The sequence below is a fragment of the Tachysurus vachellii genome, chromosome 2 (assembly GCF_030014155.1).
Source record: "Tachysurus vachellii isolate PV-2020 chromosome 2, HZAU_Pvac_v1, whole genome shotgun sequence".
Classification (NCBI taxonomy): domain Eukaryota; kingdom Metazoa; phylum Chordata; class Actinopteri; order Siluriformes; family Bagridae; genus Tachysurus; species Tachysurus vachellii.
This window is the reverse complement of record NC_083461.1, coordinates 18,227,444-18,248,544: the sequence shown is the minus strand read 5'-3', so window position 1 is coordinate 18,248,544 and position 21,101 is coordinate 18,227,444. Positions and strand designations below refer to the sequence as shown.

The following is a 21,101-nucleotide window of genomic DNA, read 5'->3' as shown; positions in this document are numbered from 1 at the left end:
CGGAACAATGGCCATCAAAAGTCACAACAAAATCTGCCATGAGAGGCAGAATAATGCAAGCATTGTGGCGCCTGTCTGCGGGAGAGGGTGGGTGGACCTCTGCTGCATGATCTGTGTTCTGTATGAAACAATTAGCCCTCTTTATCAGAACTGGCATGGCGACTCAGAGAAATCTGCAATTGGGCAGAGTGACAGCTTTGTGGTAATTACAGAAAAGCTGGAGGAATGTTTTATGCTTGTCAGAATTGCAGTGGCGCACTGATTTTAATGGACACACAGATGGATACAATTATATGATATACAGTCGAGGACAAATGTTTACATACTGTACACCTAAGCTAATGATATTCAGTCTCAGATTTTCACAACTTTATACATTTCATTTCATTAGACAAGTCAATAATGACATTTAATTGGACTTTTTTGATTCATTTTACTGAATTTCAGTGGGTCAAAACTTTACGTGCACCAAGATAATTGTCTCTTTTATCTCATTTTACCAAACGCAAAAAGAAAAATGGAATTTTGTGTTCGTAAACGTCTGATCCACTGAAAAATGTATCTAGTAAATGAAAGCTAAACTAAGAATAGTAGCCTCTTGGCTATTATTATAAAATGACCTCTGATGGAAATAACAGCTAACACAGGAGCATTCTTACAGTAACACGAAATGTCTGGAGTTGTGAAAGTTGTGATATAGTAGTCAAAGAACTTTCTCTTAACCTACATCATATACTTTAAACCCCTTACCACTTTACCTACTACAGCTGCTACAGATGAACACTTACCCTTCCTCCTGAGCTGCAAGAGGGATCTGAGAGAGTTTCAAGAGATTCTTGGCGTACTCTTCTTCAATCTTGATCCTTAAGGGACAAAAGCAAGACATCTTTTATGTTTTTTAATTTGTTTTTATTTTTTAAATGTAGAAAACATAGTTTCTAGCTATGGTGGTTGAAGCACATCTGGGTCTAGAAATTCTCATGACGAGGTCATTTCCTGCTCTTCTTGTCCTTTAGCTGACCCCCCTCATTCCCGCTGTGAGGAAAATGGGAAAGTGGTACTACGTTTGACCCCTTACATCCCATTCCTGCTACTTTCCCTGATTTTTCCCAGATCTTTTCTGTCAGATGCTGGTTTGTGCAGTACATAGGACAACAGAAAAGGTTTACAGAAATGGACTTAATTTAGCCTTCCCATTAAAGGCATTGCTGACCCTACTGTGTAAAACTTTTATCATTTCCTCATGTTATTAAAAGCAACACGGCAACAATAAATAAATAAATAAATAAAAGACCCAAGTGATGACATGAATAATTTCTGAATACACTGAAAGGGAGTTCGGACTGAATACAGACTGCTGTTACAAACAATACTAACAACACCTAGCATGGGTTGTCATTAAACTGAATTGCGAAACTCTGTCCACTCAGCAGGAAGATTACCCAATTTTGAAAAGAAAAACTTGTTTTCTGCAGAGAATTTACAGAACTTGGACATCTGTCATTAATAAAATAGAGGAAACTCGATGTGACGTTGGTGGTTTTCATGACAACAAAAGAGAAGAAGTTTAAAAGTGTTACACAACCCGGGATTTACAGAGAATCCTGCTGAGTTGAACTAGCCAGCTGAAATGTCGTTAAAGTATCATACATTTGTGTGACAAAACAACGTGGAATTCGATCATAACTCATTAAGAGTCATCTGTTCATAAAGTAATGGTAATGCAGGGTACACAGACTAAAGCGGTGCTATGAGATTTGATCTACCTCTCTCTCATAAAGTCAGCCATCTCCTTCTGCATCTGTTTTCCCTTCAACTGCTTCTGCATTAAGACCTCAAAGCCTGAGATGCTGGCATTCCCCTGTGGGTCCTTTCTGTCTGCCTGCAACAGGAGACAAAACATGAGTGCTGGTAAACATGCCGAGAGCCACACTGTCAAATAAAATCAGCAGGAGTTATATGACGGAAACAATGTTTTGTCCTGCTTGGAAATTTCTTCACAGATTCTTGAGGTAGGAATCTGCAGAGACTCTGTGTGCAGTGACCTAAATATTAACACGCTGTTTATCTCCTGTATCGTTACAATTTAAAAGAGTGGCATTACAAAGGAGCCTAAAGAACACAGTGAAACCCGGGCAAAGATAAGGTGAAGTGACTCAAGCTTGAAAAGAGCGCTGTGGAAGTCTCGAATCTGATTGTTCAGAAACTGATAGCACATTATTTTTGTATAACAACATTCAAGTTCAAATATTAAGCATAGGTTAATATCAATGTACTCATTATGTTCATTTTTTCTATAGCGACTACGGTGCAGCAGCATTTCGGCTTGGTGACATTTCTGGAGAGCACATTTTCACAGACGTTGACACCGTTTAGGTTGTAATAGCAATACAGTCCTGCACTGGGACTTGTACTAATTACGTCATAATAAATGAAATAAAAATTTCTTGCTGTTTAACAGGTTAAAATTTCTAATTTGTGGTACAATTGTTGATGTGTGGCCATTTTTTGTTAGGAAACATTTATTTATGGAAACAGTCTCAGTTGTAAGCACTATGCAACTGTCACGGTGCTTTTATTTTCCATTTTTTTCTAGAGAGAGAGAGAGAGTGAGAGAGACAGAGAGAGAGAGAGAGAGAGAGAGAGAGGTTTGTTCAAATGACAGAGAAAAAGAAAAGCACATGCTGGTGAGCTAGCTACTGTTTACATTGGATAAAACATAAGTGATTACAGGGTCTTCAGTACAATATATCCAGAGCGACTTACATTTATTTTATTTATACAGCTGAACAACTGAGGGTTAAGGGCCTTGCTCAGGGGCCCAGCTTGGTGGATCTGGGATTCAAACTCATGAGCTTCCAATCAGTAGTCCAACACCTTAACCACTGAGCCACCACATCCTCCTTAAGTTAAAGTGCAGTTATACAAAAATAATCTACTTCGATTATCATCGTTATAAGTCCATGATCCGTTGTGTATTAGTGCTTTCACAAACAATCTGTACATCAGTGTTTAACAATTTGCAATAGTTGATGTGAATAATGTGAGTCGAATTTCTGAGGTTAGAAATGAGAAGAACTAGAATCAGAAATTACAGAATGACACGTGTATGTTTCTAGTCTTTCACATGATCCTTTACTTGTGGTATTGTCACAGGCCACAGTAAAAAAATAAATAAATAAATAAAAAAGACACGACTAACCATGGAGAAATTAACACACCATAGGATCTTTTATCATACCTCTGGGTTTGGACTGTATTATCTCTTATGCATAGTACATGCAGAAAAACTTGGTAATGAAAAACTCTCTCTATTACATCCGCTGCTTGCTTACCCAAAAATAATCGCAGTAGCTCCAATCATTTGGTTTAAGGAGTTGCTGTTCAGTGGTGTGTAACGGGAAGGGGAACGTCACACAGTTGATTTGCTGAAGAAAAACAAATAAAACACAACACACATCATGATAGAACATTTAGTAAAGGCAATAACAGCAAATATTAAATCCGAAGGAATATCTGAATTCATTTCTATACCAGCAGCTCTGGCTGGAAATTAAAACAATTAAGTGAATGCGTCATTCTTATATGTTGTAGTTTCCATAGTAGCAGCTCATTAAGTTGAGGAATAAGAGAACTGATAAAAACTAAGAAAAATAATAAGAACAATGTAAGTAAGCAGACTTTTATTTAACAGTTATGGAAAACAACAAGCTGGGTTTCTTTGTGTTATAACGTCAAAGGAGAGAAAAATGAGGGGCAGGTGAAGGAACTGCTGTTTATGACTGAGTAACGATTATGTACCTGTTAACGTAAGGAGTCTCACAACATTTAATGAAATTATAAATAGTTTAAAAAAATGCTCAGTGTGTTATTGATTAAAAATTAAAGCTCATATTCTAATCACTGTACTATTAGTGGAGTAAACACTTGAGGATGTGCTGTTAGAGGAAAACGGAGCGATATCCTAAACCACAGTTTATCCTACACTTATCTGAGCGACATTCTACACCATGAAGCAATTTTTTTAATGATAACAGCATATGCCCCATCATGATTTATCAGGTTTTCCACCTGCGGTTGAAAACATGTTGTTTTTTCATGTACCAGGATGAGCTTGTATTCTGGACCTGTATACCTGAACAGCTAAATACTATCAAATATCTGCATTTCAAATGTCTCTAGTAAAGTGTGCATGTGAGCCAGATGTGTGAGGTTTAGAAAGAGGCTGCGCGACTGGAGTAAGAATAAATCAAGAACGCGAGAAACCCCATACATGCTGACTAAAATGGCCATGTTAACACCATAAGCATCACTTTTTACAGCACCTAATGAGTGATTTTAGTCGTTTAGGCGGAGCTTTCCTGCTGTGAGATTTGCTTACACCACGTGACTCAACGTGGGCATTGTATAATGAGCCGCACCCACGCTACGGTCACATGGCCACACTGCACTATACCACAAGAGATACACAAAAAGCTCTCCTCCTTTAAATCTGTCGTTCCTTTGAAAATCAAAATGTGAAAACATACAGTGTGTAAATGCAGCTAGTAATCAGAGTAGCTCCACACATCTGCTGCTTGGTTGTGCGATTAACAACATTTACTGCAGAGCTCTAGGTCCAGTTCCTTCTCCATGTGAATGTTATTTACTGTAGCTATCTTCCACGATGAATGAGTGTCATTAATCAACTCCTTCCTCATAGCGGTTTTGCAGTGCCCGTGGTCCGCCTATGAGGCTAAATTTGCTTTGTTTATTCCGCATCCTATGACAATGAGTTCTGTTCTCAGGTTGAATACAGTGCGGAGCTGTGACAACAACACTGACTAATAACAGATGTGTTTCGTGCTGCCTGTCTAACGGCAGCTCACAGCTCCTTGTCTCAGTAGAGCGCTAAACAGAGTGAAAACATCTGCAAGGCACCTGGTGATGTCTAGACTGCTTACATATTTACAATCTGCAAATTCTTCTCTGAGATCAAGATATACCTCTTTGGTCTACGGTCCTGAGCTACAAAAAAGGTTGATAAAACCTATAAAAAAAAGCCAAATGATTTATCTTTCACATAAGCTAAAAACAGCATATGTTGAATTTTCCATGAGGGATGTTTCTACCTAAACGTCAAAGATAAAGGTTGGTGTCAAGGCGCATATGTTAATTTAGTATATACAGTGTGATTTAATAAGCCTGAGAGGTACAGATGGTATGTGTTTGTGCTAATCAATATGGTTGAGGAGCAGGTATTATATTCGTGGAAGTCAGTTTCGGAGACCAAAATTATACCACTGAGTAATTTTAATCATAAACGTTTTTGAAGATTGGTGAAAACAATCAGGCATTTTCTTAAAATGCTGAATTTCAGTGGTTGGTTTTGTATTAGATATCCACTGCATGGTGTCTAGTGTTACTGCCTCACAGCTTCAGCCCTTAATTAATGTAAAGGTTCACATGTTCTCCACATGTTCATGCTGATATCCTCAAGCTCCTGTGTTTCCTCCGAACTCCAAAAACATGCCATGATGACTGTGGTCCAATTAACGATGTACTCCTGTGTCTCTCACCCAGTATTTACCACAACCCTAACCAGAATAAAGCAGTTACTGGTGAATGAATGAATGAATAACTGTTCGCTCTAGATTCTCACTTTTGCATGCCCAATTTATCCCTTTGCACATGCTCTTAGAAAATCAAGGACTAAGAGTTCATTTGCTTGTATTTTTATCTCACTTTTTCGCATTTCTTTAAATACCTGAAGCAAATAAGCTTCTTTGGGATATTGTATTAAATGTGCACTATGCTGTAGTTCTGTAATTTTAATGGTAAAACTTGAGTAGATACATTACTTGTGTGAATCACATATCGACAATTCATAATAAATAAGAGTTGTTTTTTTAATGTCTGGGAAAATTCAAATGTCATTAAAACCTTGGTTTAAGTGTGACATCATAACACTAGCAGTGTGTCTCAAACTACTCATAAACCTCTTGCTAACTCTATTAAAATCTTTTAAGGAAAATTTACTAAGCCTTATGGAATTACTGCAATACCTGAGTGGCTCCTAAAATGTGCTCTTTGTTTAAGTCATAAAAAGTAATATACAGTCTCGAAAGACAACATGAACAATCCCAGGAGCACAGAGACAGTCTGTAATGTCTGTCTAATCCTCCCAGCATTCCACACTAGGCACCCTGATGACTTAGGCCCGGGGATCTACGGCTTCACAATAGCAGCTTTATCTGTTTTCACATTAACTCCCATGCATCTTTGCTGAGAACAAGTTGGATAAACTAGCAACGATGCGGTCGCAGAGCTCTCAAAAACAACACAACAATCTGCTTATCAAAGTCCTCACTATGCTCAACCTTGAACAAGAGGATCAGCCCGGATCAATCACATCCCTCTTAAGTCGTACGTCTGCCAGGCAGTATCTACAGAAAGAAATGTTTGAAACCAACCTGTCTGTTTATCCTCAAGTGGAACCTATAACTTTTCAGCGGCACTTCGCAGACTAGCGGAAAAAAAACCAAAACAGAACTGCAACATAGTACCAGTATTCAAGCCACTGAAATGTGTCATGTTTTATAGCATGCAGTTTGTTTTGAAGCTGACAGACACACAACGTGAGAACAACCAATTTTTACGTCTTGGTTCTCTGCTTAGGCAACCATTAACGGCATGTAGCTAATCGCACTTAGTCTCAGTTTAATACATGGCATCACACTATCTAACATAATTGCACATTGTATTACCTTATCTTATTTTGTTTATTATTTCTATTCATACGATTCATATTTTTAACAAGGTTTCTTTATTTACTTTATTTCTATGCACTGTCAAGGAGAAGCATAATGCGTTTTAATTTCACTTCAAGTTCTGTAAGAAATAAACATCTTGAATCTTGCTCCTTTTCTAATGCAAGTGATTTTAAGACAGAATTAATCACAGTCACAAACCAAACAAAACAAAACACTAAAACGTGTAAAAGTGTAAAAAAACTTTGTGAAGGACATTTTTACAGATCAATCTGAAAAAAAGGTTTCTGCATTAAAGTCCTGACACCGAGTCACACATTTCTGTGGCACTGACTCAGACTGACGTATGACAGCGAATTACTTGCAAAGCAAACACTAAATATAGTGAGTCTATGGATAAATACTGAGTTTTGCACTTTATCACAGCATTTTTAATAAAATAAGCTTTTACATAAAATGTTAGTATCAGCTGAAAACGTTCTTTAACACGGCCCAAATGGTTTCAGACTTCAATCAGCAGATCCTACTGTGGCACGAACACATAAATAATAATGACGTCAGTCCATAACGTTGGTTCATTCTGAACTCTACAGCTTTCATGAACAGAATCCTGTTGGCTGTTTGAAAAGAAACTGATTTCTCATTTCCCTGTGGTTTCCTTTTTTTTTCTTTTTTGTTTGCTTAAACAGGTCTTATGCTTTTGGAGCTCTCTGACGTGTGACTTTTGAGCAACTTTATGGCAACTCCACATCAGTTCCTGTTTTATTATTGCACTTCAAAAACAAAACGGCTGTTCGGGGAAACACATTGTTAAACGGCCAGCTAACTTGAAGTCCTTCACTGTTCTTTTATTTGTATATTAATTTATTGCTAGTGTGCTTTAGGGATAATATTAGCTAATATGTCAATGAAATAACCTCTTTGTTGAGGCCTGTCTTAATTATTACATAATCAATAGATTTGAGAGGAATGATTTCATGATTTCATGATTTGAGTTGATTTACTTATATGGAAACATGATTAGAAAATCAGTTAGAACTTTTTGCTCAAGCAAAATGTATCTATAAAAACATTTGTAGTTTATTTCAGGGATTTCATTGATACCCTAAAATCAAAGGCTATAATCTATGAAAATCTTTACATTTTAAAAGCCTTTTTTAACTTAGTACATACAAAGACGATGTGAGATAAAATAACTACAAAAAAAAATTATGCTGGATGGATAACATGACCCTAATTGTGTATATGCTAATTAAGCTACACTAATAAAAGCATCTTACATCAACAGCAGTCAATGTACGAGTTGTGATCGAAATAATAAGGCCATGAGTAGAGGTGGTGGAAAAGTGGTTTGTCCACTAGCTTGATGGTTTAACTATCTGTGATAAACCATATATAAGAACCTCTGCGCCTCTGAACTGAGAGGAGCCACTTGAGTCGGTATGGATCTCTCCTGATGGCCCCTGAATGAGCTGTATGAGGCGTATGAGACCCCAGGTTAAGGGTAGACCCAATAACAGCTGAAAAGATTATATCTTAGAGCTAGCTTGGGAATGTATAATGATCCCCCAGCAAGGCCAGGAATGTGTGTTGTTAAAAATGCTGTACATAATAAAAAAAATTAAGTTGAAATTGAATCTGTGGCTGGGGAAAGACTGACCTACTCAGCTTGAAAATGAATGAATGAATGAACGAATGAATGAATAGCACAGATACTATGAAAAGCCTATAAACTCCATGATACACTGTTTAATAAACCAGCTCCACTATCCTGATCTGCAAAATCAGCAGTGAAAGCACACCCAGTGGGCTCATCCCATATAAATGCTTTATCTCAACAGTGCTGTCCCAGTACCTATGAAAAACAACGATATACCACCTCTGTAACCCCTGGCACCCTGTAGCTCACCTCCACTTAAGGTTGAAAGCCAGCACTGATTATTCCTCCCAGAGCTTCTACCATGCTCAGCAGTCCCTTCATACACACTATTCAAACTTTCATTTTTTTCCCAACCATATCACAGATCTAGAATACATGAACAAATATTTGCTTCTGCACTAAACCTGTATGCCAGAATCTGATACGACTATCACAGGATCATAAAAACCAACGTCCACAAAATAACAAGCCAATGTTAAGACGTTAAAAAAAAGTGAAACTGCTGCTAAACCAACAGATGGACTTGCTCAGCGTGATTTCTGTCCTGGTTTGGCAGCTGCTGCTTATCTCTGTACTGTGCAGGGTGTTAGGGGAGTGTGCTGTAGATATCCAGCTGCTGCTGCTTTTGTTCGCAGTACTCACCGTGACTGAGGTCTTGTGCTCCGACTTCCTGGGAGATATGGACATGGGGCTCTGGGGGAGGAAACATTATGCATCTTCAACTTTACTCCATAAGAAGAATACAATTTGTGCTTTAAAGTCTTGCCACATTTGTTCTTTTGTTGTTGTTTTTCACCACCATGATGATCATGAGGAGGGGCTGTGATGAGGGTTTTCTATAATAAACTGTCACAAAGCTGTCATTTCATTTCAACATTTAAAATTCCCAAGTAGTCCAAAGTTTATACAAAACACTGCTTTCAGATCTATTAGCACCCCTTTAAAGTATATGATTGGTGGCCTGTTAAAACCCTTTGCATTCTTTGTGATCATCAGGCAGTTCTCCTCACACATACACATACTGTACAAACCAAAAGATACTGACCTACAAATGTAGTCTGCCTCAAGCATTGCATCCATTGTATGTCATTCTTTTCTATTAAGTTTGTAATATAAATCTTTCAGTAAAACTTAAAACTAATTTACCTTTCCGTTAGACCTTTGAGATTGGCTCAGTTGCTCTTGAGTGTTACAATAATGCTGTGTTTTTAATCTTTAGAAGTCACATTCTTTCAGCTGGATTTGTTGGCTTTAACTAGATTTGGAGTCGAGCCAACTTTAGGTTGATTTCAGGTAGGATTTAGATGGGAATCAGAATTAACAAAACAAAGACCAGGGTCACATAATGGCATATTTTCTACTATATTTAAGTATGAAAGCTGAAATATTGGTGCAACATAAAGTTATAGCATTTTAATGTCAGTTTCTTGTCCAAAACGTGAAAAGGGAAAAAATTACATTACTATGGTGTAGCCTCATACACAACAGAAGGTACCTGATTAGAAACTGAATCGATTAGGCTTATTCACTTTGGCACACAGCAAACAGCAGCTTCACTGTATGAGTGAATGTAATTGAATGACTGTATGGAAATCACCCTTATCTCAACAATCTTTCATCTTTAGGTAGACTGACTGCTTTATCACCACCACCTATTAAACTGGTTCCTTGTACAATGTGCACGAAGCCTAGCTCTACAGGAGATTAAAAACATATCAATCTCCAAACAATTTTGGTCAAATATGTTAAGTAGGTTAAAAAATTGTATTGCAGGCACAAATCCATTTATTTTGGCCAGAGAGCAGCCACAGAAGCCTCCGATGGATTTTCCCAGACCACTTCACATCTTTTTGGTAAGGCCTTCCTTGGGAAGAATAACCACACTGAGTCTCTTCCTGTCGAATTTGGAGATACTTATAGAGTATCTTAGATACTTATACATTCTAAACATTTTATACTCCTTTATAGCTTTATAGTGTGTGCTTTTTAACTGCAATAATCTATGATACAAAAGCACTCCTATTTATTAATACTCGTTTTTTTAAACTGTACTGTGTGCAATTATAACGCAAGAAACACTACATTATTACTAGGATTCCCATGGATATTTTGCTAAGGCTAAACAAAGCCTGAGTGGGAGGAAAGGCTAGGCAAGTCACCCTGTTCTGTAACAATCTGCATATAAGCCAGAGGTTTAGGTACTCATTTCTTTAGTGCTCTTAATGTCTGCCTCACAGGTAGGTATGTGTGTGGAAACAATTTTGTAATGTTTCAGAGGACTGATGAAAGACCACTTTCATAAATTTCAGCTTAAGCAGAGATGGATGGTGGTTATAAAGTTAAATAAAGAAGCAGAGATCTAGCAGATCAGTCCTACCTGTTGATCTGTGTTGGCCTTCTGTTTTGGTACATGTGACTGCTCTGTCTGATGCAATGGGCCACTGCTGCCATGAAATCCATTCACTGGAAACAGACACAGTGGAAGGAAGTGAGCTTGACAAACTCAGAAATAAGAAATGAGCTATTCCTATCTTCAGGTTACTCCTGACTTGAGGAACAGGTCATGTCCTGGGTGATTAAGATTTCTAGATGGAGTTGCTAAGGAAATGCACATAATGTGTGTGTGTGTGTGTGTGTGTGTGTATACACTCATTACGGACAGAATGCAAACTCTAAAGCAAACAAAAGTGTTTTGAGAAGTAATAGTTCTTTTTCTGTAATATTTTTATTCACTCAACATTTTAATGGCACCGTCCTGTGCTGAATTCAATTTCAGCTTCCTTGTCTGTGTTTTTAGTACTGAAAGAAAAGTGCATGTTGTGATTGTGCTTGAAAACATGCCGCTCTATTCTATTATAACAGAAGGCGGGTAGGCGCAAATGTCACCCTCGCGGGGGCCTTGTTTAATCTTCAAAAACACCACAGAAGACGTGGTATACAATTCAGCAATGAATGGTCAACCAGACATAAGAGGGACTTTAGTCTTTTGATCAAATTTCAACACATGAATCAATGTGCCTGACAAGCACTCCCTTGAAAGTGTGTGGAGCTCCTCATGCTCAGTCGTATGAGTCAATACAGACAAAAACACATGCTCACGAACGGTAAAGCCACTAATAAGACACATCCTTATGTGGAGAGCTTCTCATCCTGAACACATTTACAGTTTCCTTCCTCCATTTATATTGAGTGACTGATCTCTCAGGGCTGTGTCTCAATTACATTAGTTGCTACACAGCAGTTGCAACATTTCTTTTTTTTATATAATTGCTTGTAAATTCTATTATCTCTCCACTACGTAAAGGAAATGAAGGTCCCTCTTTCCTGTACATCTGTAATAAATATACATTTGCTGGCCACTTTATTAGGCACACCCATAGACCTGCACATTCACATCGCTAATTGGATTTTGGTGTCAGAAGGGTAGGTTTGAGTATTTCAGAAACTACTAATCTCCTGGGATTTTCACACTCTATAGAGTTTACACAGAAAGGTGTAAGAAACAACAACATCCAATGAGTGACTGACTGTGAGGTATTTGTGGAAATACCTTGGTTAGAGCTCAGAGGAGAATGGTTAGACTGGTAATGTTGACTGTAAGGCTACTTTAACTCAAATAACCACTCTTTACAATTGTGGTCATCAGAAAATCTCAGAACATGTTAAATCCTGAGGCAAACAGGCTACAACAGCAGTAAATGCATTAGGTTTTACTCCCATCATCCAAGAACAGGCTACACTGGGCTACAGGCTCAAAAAAAGTTTGTATAAACATCACTTTGTCTGATGTATCTGAATTTCTGCAGAGGCACATAGATGGTAGAATTATAGAAGCGTTTGCTTGTCATATTTTCATTATAGCACAGTGAAATTCTTTCTTCACATATCCTAACTTTGGCAGTTGGGGTCAGAGCACAGGATCAGCCATGATACAGCACCCTGGAGCGGGGGGGGTTAAGAACCTTGCTCAAGGGCCCAACAGTGGCGGCTTGGCAGTGCTGGGGCTTGAACCCCGATCCACAATCCAGAGCCTTAACCACTTGAGCCATCACTGCCCCATTATATAGCTTACAGCGCGTTCTCAGCGTGGTATAGCCACGAGCACATAGAGTGCCAAACAGCAATGAATCCATGGACCTAGTCTGTCTTGTGTCAACAGTTCAGTCTGTGGACATGTAATGGTGGGGAAAGTTTCCTTGACATACATTGGGCCCCTTACTACCAATCAAGCTTAATTTGAATGCCACAGACTATTGATGCTGTCTTCCTATTTATGGCATAATTTACCCATCTTGTAGTGACTTTTTACAGGATGATAATGTGCCATAGCAAAAAGTCAATCTGGTTAGATAAAAATGACTATGAGTTCAACGTCCTTCAATGGCCACCCCAGTCACTAGATCTGAATCCAGAACACCTTTGGAATGTGGTAGAACAGGGGGTTTCGAGCAGAACCATGCAGTTGATAAATATGCAACAATTATGTGATGCAATCATGTTAATTTGGACCAGAATCCCAAAGGAATGTTTCCAGCACTGTGTGATGTTAGGAAAAATTGCTGTTAAGAATTAAGGCTGTTCTGGAGGTGATAGTGGGGTGGGGGTCGGGGAGGATATGGTGTGGAGCTATGTAATGGTAGTATTCCTATGGTAGTGTTCCTAATAAAGTGAACTAATTGGAATTTGAGCAAATACACTGCAAGGCTACATGAGGCTAAAATGACAAGAGCTTCATGCAAACAAGTCTCATGTGACAGCTTTTAAAAAGGCAGGGGAATCTTTAACGATCACGTTTATCACTTCAGCTTAATCACACACCCCATAGAGACAAAGATCTCATCACTGTGCTGGCTCTATTTATGGTATTGTTTGGTTGACCACAGAAGGCTGAAGCAATGCATAAGCTTAAAATTGAGTGTTAATCAAACCTTGGGCATCTTTAGGGAATCACAGTGTGGGTGAGTCTGTGTGGGAGGTTGTTGAATAATAAGAATGAGACTGGAACGAAGAGAGGTTAAAACAATGCACTGCATTTACACCACATATTGCACCTCTACTATCACAGAAATCATGCATTTTCATGAAAATGAGCAAAACTGCATATATGCAATGAATAAAACATGAAATGATGTAAGCATAATGTGTTTCCAAAAACACTATTTTCACAACCATTCTTTCGGAGAAGCGTCCTCTGGAGTGAACATCCCTGAGCCTTGAAGAGACTTTGGGCCACTCCTCCATAAACCGTCCATGCACAACACATGTTTTTAATATAGTTCAAATCCTGAACCATTATAAAACATTCATTTTGTGTTTACTATGTTGATTTGGATGCATGTTTGAGGACATCATCTAATTAAAGCATATATTTATGGTAGAGACATAACCTCCTAGCAGAGCCAACCAGGTTTTGGACTTTCCTGGTACTTTTTGATATTATGAATATTCCGAATATCCTCACCAGCCACCAGCAAACGATCCACCACTATATTTTGAGTATTTGGTGTTTTTTTGTATACAATCCACAATGTGTTGATTTGGAGGAGGTATTTGTCATCTTCCTGGCAGATTCTCTAACTGGTCTAGACACTTAGGTGCTTGAATAAGGTGCTTAATTATATCCAATATCTTAATTTTGTCAGTCAAGCACAAACTTGAATCCCTTTAATGGTGATGAATTTAACAGATCTTATCTAAAGTACTTCTTTGGTATCACTAATTTTGCTAACGATTTTGTCTATGCACATGTTTAAAGGGAAATAGTCTGAAATAAATCTGTAAGATCACTTTATTTATTTGAGTAGTACTATTATTTTAACGGAACACTTTGTGCGTAATGTTTATTTTTCTTGGTGCTGTTATTTTGAAGTCAATTACAGGGCCATCCATGATGTCAGCATCCTGTTCCACTACTAAAATAAAGTAGGTACATGTAAAACATGAGAAGTTGCATTTTGCAGAGAAAGCAGGCTCACCTGTTGGTAAGGAGTTCTTGTGTCGTAATAATGTTTTGGGCGTCCCAGGAACACTGGAAGGCCTTTCCCATGTCGTCTCTGCAGCAGAAAATGAGAATTGTAAAGTATTTCCAGGAAATTACATCGATTAATCAGAGTGCTGTGTTGGACCTGAGAATGTAGTGCACTGTAGCAAGTAATCTGGATAATCTAAACTCCTTTAACCCTCTTTTACCAGTACAGTACACTGCCATTACATTATGCGGGCAGAATAAAAATCGACAGAAATTTTTACTCAGTATAAAGAGACGAATTAATTTACGGCCACAGGTCTGACATAAAATGAGCCAGAGATGTTTGTTTTAACCTAAGCTCGTATAACAGATTCTTACAGAGAATTTTAAGGGTTGAAGATAACGCCTTCACATTTTAGAGCCTTATGAACAAGCACTTGCATCCCAGAGACCACAAATTGGTTTGACATCAACATTTACTTTCACTATGAAAATATCACACACTTTAGGCTAGAGGAAAAAAGAACAAACAACAAATTGTTAAAGCCCCATGTGTCTGCTATCATGTAAGGCATTATGCAATACTGTGCATTGTTACATGGCAAATATATTCACTGCTGAACATGGAAACCCCAAAACAAGTGGACATTTCTTTTTTTTGGACTCTGGGAAAAATAGTTAAAAAGTGGTTTGCACACTTTCAACTGACGAAGTGATGAATCTTAAATTGTCTGTCATGTATTAAGGATTGGCTTGAAAAATAAATATGGTGAAAAAAAAAAAATACCATGGGTGTTCCAGTTACTCATTTATGTCCAGTATGCAAACTGATGCAACAGAGTGAACAGAATTAATTAAAAGCCGAAGTGAAACAGGACTGATAATGTTATCCACACAGATTCTTTGACGTGCGTCTAATTCGTTGCTCGCCAACAGAGACAGCAAAGCCCAAGGCATCAGTTCAGCACAAATGGCATGCATGGAAAATAGATTTGGCAGTGTGAGCTCAAGATCTTTCAGAAATGATTTAGTATGTCATCAGAGTGCATTCAATCATACGACTTTTCTTCCCCGCTTCTTCTAATGAGGCGATCGATAATATGAAAGGCATCAGCTAAACTGGTGATGATAATGTAATTGCCTGCAGACTGCTAATGTAGAGAAGACATGTTTCCTTCTCATAAACGTCAATAATGTTATGTAACTCTAATTAGCATGTCAACAATGTCGTTCTGATTGGGTTTATTCTGTTTGCTAATGCGCAACTAATCCGAAATCGTTTCTCCCATCACTTTCCTCCGTCTGACTCGAATATCAATGGGCCACTTTAGCTATTGTGGTTATTCATCATCATAAAACTGAAGTATAGAAAGGACAAAAGTCTATGAAGGATCAGTCACTGTCTTTGCAAATGTAATAAAAGACTAAAATAATGCATGCAGATCATTTAATAATCTCTGACTCTGAACTGGTTCCCTAGCAACAAGCATCTGCGCTAAACATAAATCAAATGATCTCGTTCTAACAAGTGTCCTGCAACAAGATGTCAGGGCCGAGATTCCACATCGATGTCCTCCGATCTCTTAGGCAGGCTAATTATCGATGACAACGGGCAGAATATCATATGCTTCTGGTCTATAACGAAGATATGGCTAATGCTGTAAATATTGCCCTAGTTACGTCTAGTTATGAAGTCCGTCTTTTATTTATCGCCATCTGTAACAACATCGACTGTGGTGCCTGCTGCTCCTGCCTGACAACTTACCCAAGGGTATAGCCTTCATTTTTCACTGATTATAAGCAATTTTACCATCTGAAAATTCCAAAAAAAAATTCTTTATTTTGTAATTTATTGATTAATTTGATTATTGGTTAATCTGGAAGATACATTTAAATTAGTTTATGTAATTAATAAAGTCAGGTTTTATTGTTACAAGTGTCCTCAAGAACTGACTTTAAAACATGTTCTAATTGACAGCCCCTCTGTTTACAGTAGATTCTAATTCCTCAAAGCATAGAACGTGAAGTAAAAAGTAGACCATTGACCAGAAGACATGATAGACAATGATCTGAAGTTATGGTTAATAATTGCTTTCAAAACAAAAGCTGCATACCATTCCCTGTGAAAATATCAAGGAGAGGAACTACAGCATCTTCAATACAAGTACCATGATCAAATTTAGCTTAACTTCATTGCTAGCTGCAACCAATCTAATACTAATGTAATGGGCGAAGCACAAGCTAAATGAAAATAACATTTCCTATTATTAATTTCTATTCTTAAATTATTTTATACAACTCATATTATTCTTGACACATAAGCATTCCCAACACAACAAGAAATCCCAACACAATGAAGCATACTGTACAGCTGTAAAAGCGCTAGGTACACTTTGTTTAAAATTAGCTAGCTAAGTTTAGAAAGATTGCCCCAGAATGTCTCCTTTTGCTGGTATTATTTGCATAAATACCCGTGTCAAAAAATGTACTAGGACTTATTTTACTCAGTTTAAAAAATATTCCTAAGGAAAAACACTTAGCAGGGCAGCTCAAGGGACGGACGGTTCAGAGAACAGTAAGCATGTAATAGCTGACAAAATATTGTAAACAGTAGAAGAGCAATTCTAGATATGAACAATATACTGTATAACTATAGTTTCACGCTCTATTCATCCACCTAAATTTTGAATGCTTTTTTTTTTCACCAGTGGTCGGTTTCTCATTGCGCACCATGACATTTATTCCATACGGTTTGTTGTGCCATGATGGATATAACCAGCAGGGCAGAAAGAGCCTGAACCAAAACATTGCTACACAGAACAGGAAGGAAGCCACAAAGCACAACATAACACAACCCCCCACCTCCACACATATACACACATGCAGATACAAACTATATTCGTCATGTCACCATGGCAACCAAACAACACAACAAGATAATGTGTGGCAATCTGACATACAGAGCATCAGAAACCATAGTAATATCCTCCAAACTCAAGCTTGTTTTGCTGTGTAATGGTTTTCTTCACTGTTCACTGAAACGGTCATGTCCACAAGCGGTGACGGACCACAGGCTAAACAGATTAGAAATGTAGGCGATTTATAATAGGTGCGTTCCAGTACATTAGTCAGCAGGGGGATTTATGTGAGTGACTGGTCCACATTCACATGAAGTCTTTGTTTACACATTAACAACTTTAGTGAGTGCTGTGGAATTAGCTTTATAGGAACCAGCTGCCTCAATTGCCTTGAAATTGAAAGTGGTGTGCAGGCTGTCAGGGCCATTTAAATTGATGCCAGGTCAAAGCAACAAGAACCAAAAGAATTAACTTTCTTAAATTAATAGCTACTGTAATGTATGAGAGTGTTTTGACTCTCACACTCTCATTACATCCAGTCCCTGCAGTGTGTTGGCAATTCAGGGGAAAGTGCATAAAAATCACAACTTATTGTATTTACTGATGTAATCTTTATCCTCTTTTCAAGTAAGATTACATCATTTGTGCCACCTTTCACATCCAGTTACATTCGTGAATAAAGCAATTTTCAGTCCCAAATAATGGCCCCTCATTAGAAAAATCATGTGACTGAAAACGCTAAGAAGTCATAGATACTCTTCATAGATACTCTCTATTATTACCCATTTGCAGCTACATGTACAGATTTCTGTCATATTGAAAAATGAAGAATTTGCTATGAAACAGAACAGACTTCCTTGGAAAAAACCTACAGTAAACGTGTGAATAGGGACTGTCAATAGAGAATTATAGCCTGACTAATTCTGCTCTCAGCCCAGATCCTCATTTAGTCATCTTGAAAATGCACTGAAGGATGTCTTGTGGGTGGGAATGAGGACGTAGGACAGTCCACTGAGGAACAGACACAATGCTGATTGTTTTGAAGCAACATGTGAAGACAATAGGAGATAGCTTGAACAAGCCTCTGATCTAATGACACCGCTTTGTACCAGCCTCTCACACTCACACACGGTATATGCTGGCCTGTTCTTAATTTTGCATATGGCTTGACCTTAAACTAAGAAATTGGTTTTAAAGATTCGCAGCATGTGTAGCATTTCCGTCTCATGGAACTAAGGTCCCCAGTTTGATCCTGAGCCCAGGAGCTTGGGTCTGTGTAGAGTTTCTGTGCATGGTCTGAATATATTCTCCCATCTCAAAAACATATTGAATGAATGAAATGAAAAGAGTCTGAATAGCAGGATTTGTAATTGTATAGTGGGTAAATGCAGTCAGATGTGCTCACCATTGCTTACAGTGTTGACGTAGTACTTCTGTCCCTGTGGTGCCATGTAACACTTCCAGTCTTTGGGCAATGGGCTTTCGCAAGGCTCCTCGCCAGGCAGCACACTCAAGGAAGCAGATTTCTGGATGAACAAGTGAGAGAAGCTTATTGAAGGAAAACATTTAATTACTTGATTATCATCACTTTATAATACATCAGGTTCTAAAAATCTGAAAACTTGTTCTCAGTTTGTAATAGTTATAAAATATAGTTAAAAAAGTTTGAATTTTAGTCTTTTATTTGCTTCATTAATTTATTATTAAACATTGATCATCATCATTGTTTAAATGGCATCACAAATACAGAAGTAAGTAAATACTCTGATGGATTTTCATTTCATTACACATTCTCAAACGGCTTAAATAAAACTAAACCCATGTACTTGAACCCTAAATATCGGATTACAGACGTGTTAAAATTCATCACATAGTATAATAATTGTTTTTTGCCGTATCGGACTCTTTACCCTGTTGTATAAAACGTGCCACTAGAATGATACTTAGGAAATCTGATTAGAGACAATATTTCATGAAGTGTGGCACAGTTTGAAACTGCAACAGTTAACTGCTGTCTGGATTTGGCCTCGGTGAAACCTCACTGCATTTCAGCTGTGGCATTTACCAATGTTTTTCTAAAGCTTGGCTCATAGAGGTTTTCTCATCCGTAATTTTCCTCAGTCAGGAATGCTGGAAATGTAGAGAATGTTCGGCAGTGAAAAACAGCACACTAAATTACATATAGAGCATAAACAGGGATTAACATAGGGCTACGCATGGCCTGGGTTACGCAGTGGAAATTTAGCATATAGAACTTATCTTAAAATATTATTTTACTTTGTTACTAAAGTAATGTCTCCAGTGGTCTCAAAAGGAAAATTGGGAAATCCTTTACTGTATGTTTTCAAAACCCAGCCAGTTTCCCAAATCTGAACGTTCCGCGGTACAAAAGAATGTTCCGGTAGCAAAACTAATGATTTAACACTGTTAGCTGTGATCTAATCCTTCATTTCCTTCTAATAAATCATTAATAGTTACTCACTTAGAAAGTCTCTAATAGTCTCCTCCTTGTAAAATGGGAAGTTCTACATATAGAATTAAATTTCATGCGGTTATGTATAATGGTGTGTAAAACATGTAGATATATGAAAATATGATAAAGGGGAAAGTAGCTAATAAAAAATCTTGATGGTAGTCACCAGATTGCATCATAGACACATTTACTGAATTTAAAGAGGAAAGATTTGCTGAAGATAAATACAATAAAATAAAATAGAATTTTAGCAACTAAACTAAAACATTATTAATTAGAGAAAAAAAAGTATTTACTAATGAAATTTTATTTTGATGTGTTTAGTTGTGGTCAGGGATTGGTTGATGTAAACAGTGATGGCCAGTGATTAGTTGTGGTCAACTTTGGTGGTCAGGGATTAGTAGCTGTAAACAGTGATGGCCAGGGATTAGTTGTGGTGAACAGTTGTGGTCAGGGATTAATTGTTGTAAACTGTAATGGTAATGGATTCATTGTGGTAAAAAAAGGTGATCAGTGATTTTTTATTGGGACTTATCAGGGGGCTTTACACACAGGTAGTGCGTTGACCAAACGTGTATAACCAGCAGCAGTTGTTAAAGAGATCTAAAATATGCCAAATGATGTCAATAAGCTGCCAACACTGATTGTACCTCACTTTGAAAAAAGCAATGAAACACAAAATCACACTCATAATCTACACTAATAACCACACACATGGTCTAAAAATCCAGATTTGCCTCTGCATACATGCCCTAGACCACACACTGTTACCAAAACAACCATCAAACATTAAAATCCTGTCATGTGTGAATGGGGTTAGTCATTTAGGCACTCATCACAGAGACAGAGACACGAATAACCATGACACATAATATCTTGTCCTCTCTGAATCTGATTCCTGCAAGCATACAGAATGGACATGCCAGTCCTGATAAACACTATTTATCTACTGAACAGGACACATGGTTCCCACACCCAAGGCTGGAAAAAATATATTTCAAAGCTTTCCTTGCATTCCACTGCTATCCTGCTGGGAAAGTCAGCAATAACCTGTCAAGGAAAAAATTCTTCAAATAACTAAACACATAGATGAGGCACAAAATAATCTTTAACTCTGATCTTTCCATTTTTAGAGACAAGGCCACAGTCTCTAAACAGTTATTATTTACAGCATTTCCATGGAAACATAGTCAGCATTTCTAACACAGAAGTGTTTATGGTCACTATGACAAGCTCTTCTAGATAAAATCACAAAAAGCATATAAATACACTGTGGAAATCATCATCTCAACTTTATTTTTAATCATCCTATTTCATCATCTAAAGATCTCTTTCTTTCTATATAAAAATTTGTCTTTTGTTAAACACGACTTGACCATTATTAAGCCTTTTC

The 21,101-nt window shown here is 37.7% G+C and overlaps 1 protein-coding gene across 3 annotated transcripts in view; it reads right to left on the bottom strand.

Annotated features, from left to right (window-relative positions):
- Nucleotides 1-21,101, bottom strand: part of LOC132840049 (growth arrest-specific protein 7-like) — a 38,799-nt gene that overhangs the window by 7,630 nt on the left and 10,068 nt on the right. Inside the window, exons 2-8 of one of the 3 annotated variants that reach the window (XM_060861375.1) lie at nucleotides 18,641-18,761; nucleotides 14,385-14,462; nucleotides 10,787-10,872; nucleotides 9,052-9,102; nucleotides 3,336-3,428; nucleotides 1,767-1,882; nucleotides 789-863 (exon numbers count right to left, since the gene is read on the bottom strand). In XM_060861375.1, coding sequence (XP_060717358.1) covers nucleotides 789-863; nucleotides 1,767-1,882; nucleotides 3,336-3,428; nucleotides 9,052-9,102; nucleotides 10,787-10,872; nucleotides 14,385-14,462; nucleotides 18,641-18,761 — 620 coding nt within the window. The remainder of the gene's footprint in view (nucleotides 1-788; nucleotides 864-1,766; nucleotides 1,883-3,335; nucleotides 3,429-9,051; nucleotides 9,103-10,786; nucleotides 10,873-14,384; nucleotides 14,463-18,640; nucleotides 18,762-21,101) is intronic. The other 2 variants (XM_060861383.1, XM_060861393.1) reach the window with 2 other exon arrangements.